Genomic DNA, 8,813 nt, shown 5'->3' with positions numbered 1-8,813 from the left:
TTAAATGATAAAAATTAGGCTTAGAACAGGAATCCTGTCCATGAGATTTGACAAGGCCGCAGTACTCAATAACCATTATATCAAAACTTACGTTCATCATATTACCTCTGGACAATAGGCTTATTTTATAACCTATTTATGCTCCAAAGATTAAAGTAAACTAATATTTGTGCACATGTGCTTTAAATCCAAATCAAACAGTTAGCTGTAAGGCACAGCCACATCTAGGCTACTGATGTCACAGGGTGACCAACAGTGGAGAGCATTACCAACGAGAGCTTCGAAAGCAGCCAAAATGATTGACAGATGGCCTTACTTTTGTTTTGAGTGACAATGTTCTTAGCCTGAAGTACCAGTATTATATTATTGGACTGGTGTAACTTGTATATTATTATTCGTAATGTTACATTTACAATATTCTAATAGCACTATGTTTGTTATTTATGTGACATCATCACAGCATGATGTCAGTTTTGTGTCTTGAGTGAATTGCACTGCACCTCACGTAACATTATTCATGCAGCTGTTGTCCAAGTACTGTATAATCTCTCTGTGCGTCATTCGATGAAGATGATTTGTCACTATAAGCTCAGTTCGGGTCTGATCGGTCATGTGCTCCTTTAGTCCTCCTCTTGGCATATGGCAACCCACGTCAAGCCTGATCTTGGCTTTCTGTGACCCCAGTGGTGACCCCAAGCGTTAAGGGCTGGAGGGTGAGCAGTGGTCTCCGTTCACAGCTGTGCCTCGTGCCTTATGTAGCGCTGCCTGGATCCGGAAGTGTGTCCGTGATTCCATGGAGTAGTTTTTGTAATTTTGCCTGGGAAAGAAATCACGGTGACACGGTTCAAAATTTATAAGGCAATGACTATATCATCTATCAAACAGGATGAGGTTATAAAATACACATTAGATCAAACACTGAGTGTTTCGGGGTGAAATATGTGACTGTTGTGCAGATAAAAAATGTATAGACCAAACCTTTATATAATATAAAGTGTTTTATTTCTATGCTCATCTGATCCTCTTTCACCTAATATATTTACTTGAAGTACCCCTGAGATTTAAAAATATATTTATTTTAATAATTATCACATGTGCATGTTCATGGTTCTCTGACATTGGTTAGGGTTACATGACATAGGTAAACAAAAAATGTAATTTATTTAGTAAGTGTTTTGTTTTTGATTGATTTTATAACGACTTGTTTTAATTTAACATTTTAATGATTTAATTTATTATTAGCTTTTGTTTTTATATCAATATGGTACTAGAATATCCTATTTAAATCAATGCGATAAACGACATACGGTTGAGGTCAAACGTTTACATACACCTTGCAAAATCTGCAAGATGTTAATTATTTTATCAAAATAAGAGGGATCATATAAAATGCATGTTATTTTTTTTATTTAGGACTGACCTGAATATGACAATACACATAAAAGACGTTTACATATAGTTCACAAGAGAAAATAGTTGAATTTACAAAAAAATGACCCTATTCAAAAGTTTACATACACTTCATTCCTAAAACTGTTTGTTACCTGAATGATCCACAGATGCGTTTTTTTTTTTTTTTTTTGGTGATAGTTGTTCAAAAGTTCCTTATTTGTCCTGAACAGTTAACATGCCCGCTGTTCTTCAGAAAAAACCTTCAGGTCCCACAAATTCTTTGTTTTTTTTTTTTTTTGGCATTTTTGTGTATTTGAACCCTTTCCAACAATGGCTGTATGATTCTAAGATCCATCTTTTCACACTGAAGACAACTGAGGGACTCAGTTACAGTATTATTACAGAAGGTTCAAACGCTCACTGATGCTCCAGAAGTAAAAAAAAAACAAAACACACAATGCATTAAGAGCCAGGGGGTAAAAACTTTTGGAATTTGAAGAACAGGGTAAATTTAACTTATTTTGTCTTCTGGGAAACATGTAAGTCTCTTCTAAAGAACAGTACTAAATTAAAAATATATGATAATTAGGCCAAAAAAAGAAAAATGTGCACATCTTCATTCTGTTTACACCCCTGGCTCTTAATGCATGGTTTTTCCTTCTGGAGCATCAGTGAGTGTTTGAACCTTCTGTAATAGTTGCATATGAGTCCCTCAGTTGTCCTCAAAATCATACAGTCATTGCTGGAAAGGGTTCAGATACAAAAAATCCTGGAAAACCAAAGAATGTGACGGACATGAAGGATTTTTCTGAAGAACAGCAGGCAATTTAAATGTTTGCAACAAACAAGGGACTCATGAACAACTATCACTAAACAAAAAAAAACACAGCTGTGGATCATTCAGATAACAACACAGTTTTAAGAACCAAGTGTATGTAAACATTTGAACAGGGCCATTTTTATAAATTCAACTATTATTTTCTCTTGTGGACTATATGTAAACATCTTTTATGTTAAATATTTCATGCAGGTCAGTACTAAATAAAAAAAATAACATGCATTTTGTATGATCCCTCTTATTTTGGTAAAATAATTTACCTTTTTGCAGATTCTGCAAGGTGTATGTAAATTTTGACCTCAACTATAGATCAAAAGTAATCTAAAAGTAGTCTGATTATATTACCTAAAATACATAATGTAATGGGTTACATTACTAACTACAATTTGTCATTTGGAATCAGTAACAAATTACAATCTACCCAATTCAGTCCACACATGTGCATTGCTATCTTTAGAGGTACAAAACAATTACTGTCAGGACTGAACTTACTTGGCTGTCTCCAGAAGTTTGATGGCCTCGTTTATTCTGCCCTCCTCCAAACACAATAAACCGTGTTCCAGAAGAGCATTGGGCACTAGGTAGTGGTCATATTTAATCTGACTCTCACTGTACAAGTACAAACACAGACAGAAAGAGCATTTGTGACCGAAGCCATGTTTAAAACATTTTCTCTATTACCCGTGACTAGAAACTAAAACATTTCTCATTCTGTGCAGTGAAATCTCAGAACACGTCATTTTACGAGCAAGACTCTTTCTTCTTCTGTAGAGTCAGTACTAGAAAATAGGCCATGCCTACTTAAGTCTTCACAAGAAAAACCACAAACATTTCTATTTATATTAGCGTGATTGGCAGTACAGCAAAAAAGCAAGACTGACTTGCACAGGACGAGAGGGTGAAGTAATGTTCAGCTTCTTCCTTGCAACCCAAGTGTTTGAGACAGAGCCCCTTAAGGAGACTAACCACACACTGGTCATCTGTGGTGAACTCAGTCCCTGAAGGCCAAACACACACACACATTTATGTTACAGAAAAAGCTAAATGTGATACAGAGAGTGTCTGTGTTTTCAGTGGAACACAGTTACATTGTTACTACTGCTATACTATTGACCGTTGTTGCAAAATATCATTTGGAATGACATGAGGAAATAAATAATTGCATTTAGAGTGAACTATTTTTTTTAAAAAGTGTTTAGAGCAAGATTTTACTTGGCTGTTGCTCAAGCGTCTGCTGGGCCTCATTCAGGGTCTTCAGCATGCCCTCTGTCAGGTCCTTGTGCTTCCCAATCACAGTGTAGCCATTCCAGATATACATCATCTCCTGTCGTGCAAACATACCCTCACAATGAGTATGAATTTAAGAATGTGTCTTGTCCAGGTGTTTCCCTTTGTTTATTTTGCAATGGGATTAGACAAATCAGGATGCTGTAATTCCTTACTCTTTGTTAATTAAAGGGCCGTTCACACAGGACGTCTTCTTGCATTAAAAAATAGCAAAACGGAACACAATGAATTGAACAGGAAGCACATTTATAGATGCAGTAAACCACTGCCAATTTACATTATCTGATTCAGCACATCTGAATGGTAACTTTTAAAGAGGTGAGACACAGCATGACAGCCAAAGATGCAAGAACACATCCTGTGTGAACTGTAAATAAGACACTTGCAAAAACTGAACTGACCAGTGGAGGTGCAGGAAGAGGAATGGCATTGTCTGTATTATAGCGTCGAGCTTTTCTGATGGCAAACTTCTCTGTGGGCAATGACTTCCCAGCTATTTTCTGCTTCAGACTGGGAACTTGCCTGAAAAGTGCAAAACAGATCACTGTAAAGTACATTTAATGTGAGTTTTGTATTTGCATGAGGATGGGCTACATTAGAGGTTCAAATTAAATATAATATATATATTAGGTCATTTGCAATGCTTGCTTGAACTGAATGACTTTACCGTACAAGCCATATATGATATTAATGACTTTTCTTGATCTGACAGTGGTGTTGTCCAATTTATAGATTTATATTTAATATATCAATATTAAATCAATAATATATCAATCAATGTGATTATGTCCTCTTATGAATAAACATGAACATTCACACTCAGGCACACCATTCCCTTGCCATTACCTAAACAAAGCCACCTCATTCTCCTCGAACGGCTGGCATTCCTCACGACTCAGCATGCTGAGGTATGCAGCTTTCATATACGCGTATGTGGCCTAAAAAAGTGTGTGTGAGAAAAAAAGAGCGATGAGTTCCGAACTGCACAGTAAACACAAACAACATCCCAGTGGGAAATTAATTGTCCTTAGCCTCAATTCATGTTATATCAGCAGACCTTCTAAACCCAGAGCAAAATCTTTAATTTTATTAAAAAGTGAATTTGTTATATACATTGCCGTAATGTTTTTTTTTTGTTTGTTTTTTTTTTTGCTCATCAAGGCCACATTTATTTGATAATGCAGAAAAAAAAGTAATATTGTGAAATATTACTGCAGATATAAATAGCGTTTTTCTATTTTAATAAACTTTAAAATATAATTTATTCCTGTTATGCAAAGCTTAATTTTTAGCATCATTACTCCAGTCTTCAGTCACATGATTCTTTAGAAATCATTCTAATATGGTGATTTATTTTCAATGCTGGAAAGCGTTTTTGCAACTTGTGATACTTTTTTCAGGATTCGTTGTTGAATAAAAAGTCAAAAAGAACAGCATTTATTTAAAACAGAAATCTTTTGTAACTTTTGTACTGGTGTGCATCTTGAAACAAAACGCAAAAAGGCATTGACATATTTAAAGATCAGTCATTGCAAGTTTCTTTACGTTGAAATAGCTCAGACAGGACTAGGCTTAAGCCTTATCTGTGAAACCCAATGTTAGAAAAGATTTCTAATTTAAATAAATGCTTTTTTGCTTTTTTGCTTTTTTTTCCATCAAAGAATCCTGAAAAAAGTATCACAGGTTCCAAAAAAATATTAAGCAGCACAATTGTTTGCAACACTGATAATAAATTAGAATGACTTCTAAAGGATCATGTGACAATGAAGACTGGAGTAATGCCTAAAGAAAATTTAGCTTAGCATCACAGAAATAAATTATATTTTAAAGTATAATAAAATAGGAAACTGTTATTTTAAATTGCAATAATATTTCATAACATTACTCATAATATTACTAATCGTTTAATCCAGGGGTCACCAAACTTGTTCCTGGAGGGCCGGCGTCCTGCAGAGTTTACCTCCAACTTTCCGCAACACACCTCCCTGGAAGTTTCAAGTATACCTAATAAGACCTTGATTAGCTGATTCAGGTGTGTTTGATTAGGGTTGGAGCTAAACTCTGCAGGGACACCGGCCCTCAAGGACCGTATCTGGTGACCTCTGATTTAATCCATTCAGTCCTGAATGGCACCCACCCTGTTTTACATACAGATCAAGCAACTCTTCAGTGCACTTGTCAAATGTGTATTTTAGCGTTTCACCTTTGACCAGGCATTCTCTTTGCTGAGCAGGTCTGCGTAGAAGTAGGCCATTTTCCAGTGCCTTTTATAGGTGAAACACCACATCAATTCCCAGTAACACATGTGATGGAACTGCTTCCAGTGCTGCTGAGCTTCACAGCACTCCTCGAAACGCTTGATAGCCTACAGAACAAGAACATGCATATGAATATATGCACACAGGCAGTTAGAAATGAAAATAAATATACATCCACCTAGCTTTTCCTGTGAGGGCAGGCACGGTCATTTGTAAATTTAACGTGCAAGGCTTCTGGTGTCATCTGCGTCCAGCTATTTTTAGCTGTACAAAACAGCTTGTTTTGTTGCTTGATATTGCAGTCTAGTGTGTCTTACCATGTTATTTTAATGTATTATCTTAATTCTAAACACATTGGTTTGTAGTGCAAACAGTTTTACTGTTTACTGCACTTTGTTATTCTTCACATTATTTCCCTACAGAACCGGAGGTCTCACACATTCACAGAAAATGGCTTACGTCCACAGTGAAAAATATGGTGGATAAATAAGGATCTAAACAAAAAACTCCTCTTATTATGCAATAGATACAAGTAACTATCACTTACAGCATCCAGATTTCCTTTAATTTCCTCTATTCGACCAGCGAAGAACAGGAAAATGGATCCCTGACAGGAACACAGCAGTTGTCAAAAATAAAATTCATACTCTGCTACTTAATAACAGTGATTGCAGCAGTGCAACAGTGTTTTGGGATTTTTCACTGGAAACTCTGTTGCATCTGCAAATGGTAGTCAAGTACCTTCGGATACTTTTTCAGATAAGGCTTCAGCAGTTTTTCTGCATCTTCCACATCTCCCTCTCCGGTGCCTAAAGGACACACACATTGAGATACCAAAAAACACACTGTTACTTCTGATGTGCTACATATGAATTGAAAATGTAATTCAGAAGCAAATTTATCTTACCCAAAATGAAGCTCATGAAGGTGTGATAGCAAAGCAACAACATGTTACACAGGAAAGACCTAAATGTGTGGTCAGCGGAGCCCTCCTGGAGCTGCTGAAGACCAAACTCCTAAAACACACACACACACAGCCCACGTTCACACTGTCAGTTTTTGGGATTGACAACCGCATTTACTTACAGGTGTGAGTCTCGTAATGTCCTATTCACACAGCAGTTTACAGTCGCTTTTCGAATATAGGCTGTGTCCGAAAGCCTAGTCAGCTGACCTGCGGCCTCGCTGCCTTATCAGGCAGTGACTACGAAGGCTGCGAAGGCAACTCTAGAAACAGTTTTGGACAGACTTCAGAGGCAGCGGAACATGCAGTCGTTGCTAGGTTACCTAACGATTAAGTTGTACATTTTGTAGAAAAACGATCTTAAACTGTTATGTATAAATTATTTAATAATACATAAAGACCTCAATGTCATTATCATTGAAGGTCTGTGCGTCAGAAAAGAGGGCAGAGAATGGCATTTTTTGCTTTAAAAAATAAAAGCACTGTTGCAAGTATTATTGCAGAACAGGGGCCAGTTGCATAAACTTAGCCTCTATGTTAAGACAGTGTCTTAAGAACTAGTTTGACCAACTAGCGGTTAGCCAAAGGGTAATCAGTCTTATTTTTTGCATTCAGCTTAGACTAATCTACATTTTTATGTAACTGAATTTAAATAATGATGACCAGTTTTAAAGAAAAAATTAGCTGACTTACTTTTAAGACTAGTCTTAACCTTTTATGCAACTGGCCCCAGGTCATTGTTATTAGTGGCTGTTTCGTTATCATTGGTAGAATATTGTAAATATTATTCTTATTTACTACTCATTTGAACTCTTAACATTTTTGTTAAATACCATTCTTACAAACAACATTATTTATTATGCTTTTTACACTATTACTAAAGTATATCATGGTCAAGATCTCATCTATTATATAAAGTAACACGTTTAATTTCACCAGAATATCTTTATTTATATAGCCTGTATGACGCACACGCACAGGATTGTGGGAATTCGGCAGGGAGCGGCTCCAGTGGAGACATGATGTAAGTAACCGAAACCACAAATAAAAGCACGCAGCACACGGTAGACACGCGTTTGTAAGGCAGAGCGGCTCTCTCGCACTGTATGACGTGACATACAACAAGTTGTCCAGTCCTGTTCCGTTCACACAGCGCGTGTGTTCCGAGAATGGGGTCATGAGTCCTGAAAATTTACAGGTGTGAGTTCAATTATAGAATACGGTTGTCACACCCGTGACATAACCGTAATGTGTGTGAAAGTAATCGTATTAAGGACCCAAATATGGTATTGACAACCATATCTGTGTGAACGTGGCCACATACAGTGCAAGTTGTAGAATAATGCAACTGTAGAACGTTCTTAAAAGAACAGTTCATTCAAAATTTCAAATTTGCTGAAAATGTACAAATCCTCAGGCCATCCAAGATATAAATGAGTTTGTTTCTTCATCAGAACAGAAAAATTTAGCATTACATCACTTGCCTACCAATCAACCTGCAGTCAGCTATCTGGACCTGCATTCTGATGGCACTCATTCACTAAAAAGGATCCATTGGTGAGCAAGCGATGTAATGCTAAATTTCTCCAAATCTGTTTTGATAAAGAACAGAAAATCTCATCTACATCTTAGATGGCGTGAGGGTGAGGCAAATTTTCATTTTTGAGTGAATTATTTCTTTAAGACAGACACAACACAGGAAATCATTCACACTTCTGCGCTTCGCTACCGTCAAACAACTATAAAAAAAAAAAGCATTAGCATGCACCTTGACACACTTTATTGCTAAGACAGACCGAAAGAAAATAGAGGCAAGTTCAGATTAAATTTCATTAGTCCACTCCAAACTTGAGCAGAGCCAAACTAAGCTAAGTACTACACAATACTCACTTTGTTACCAGAGAAGCCCACAAATTCCAACAACCTGAGAGTCCGTGTTGGCAACAACGACAGCATCTGGGAGAAACACAGGTGAGGGGTTGAGAAAACAGACTTGTCCTCAATGAACTCTATGCTAGGATCAATAAATGTTCATGGCTTGATTTAAGAGGGAACACTACGAGGTATTTTATGG

The 8,813-nt window shown here is 36.7% G+C and overlaps 1 protein-coding gene across 4 annotated transcripts in view; it reads right to left on the bottom strand.

The window, feature by feature from the left end:
* Positions 1 to 8,813, bottom strand: part of ttc39a (tetratricopeptide repeat domain 39A) — a 35,153-nt gene continuing 26,340 nt past the window's right edge. For 3 of the 4 annotated variants that reach the window (XR_007828327.1, XR_007828328.1, XR_007828329.1), the window contains 11 exons: positions 8,630 to 8,695; positions 6,683 to 6,791; positions 6,517 to 6,584; positions 6,323 to 6,382; positions 5,721 to 5,882; positions 4,364 to 4,455; positions 3,919 to 4,039; positions 3,443 to 3,554; positions 3,112 to 3,228; positions 2,723 to 2,839; positions 1 to 817 (listed from right to left, as the gene is read on the bottom strand). Coding sequence is in view for 1 of the 4 variants with exons in the window: in XM_051118008.1 (XP_050973965.1) it covers positions 700 to 817; positions 2,723 to 2,833; positions 3,108 to 3,228; positions 3,443 to 3,554; positions 3,919 to 4,039; positions 4,364 to 4,455; positions 5,721 to 5,882; positions 6,323 to 6,382; positions 6,517 to 6,584; positions 6,683 to 6,791; positions 8,630 to 8,695 (1,140 nt within the window). In the remaining 3 variants the exon portion in view is untranslated. Of the gene's footprint in view, positions 818 to 2,722; positions 2,840 to 3,107; positions 3,229 to 3,442; positions 3,555 to 3,918; positions 4,040 to 4,363; positions 4,456 to 5,720; positions 5,883 to 6,322; positions 6,383 to 6,516; positions 6,585 to 6,682; positions 6,792 to 8,629; positions 8,696 to 8,813 lie in introns of all 4 variants that reach the window. The other variant, XM_051118008.1, reaches the window with a different exon arrangement.

This window comes from Labeo rohita, chromosome 8 (assembly GCF_022985175.1).
Source record: "Labeo rohita strain BAU-BD-2019 chromosome 8, IGBB_LRoh.1.0, whole genome shotgun sequence".
Classification (NCBI taxonomy): domain Eukaryota; kingdom Metazoa; phylum Chordata; class Actinopteri; order Cypriniformes; family Cyprinidae; genus Labeo; species Labeo rohita.
The sequence above is the reverse complement of the archived record's forward strand: the minus strand, read 5'-3'. Positions and strand labels throughout refer to the sequence as shown.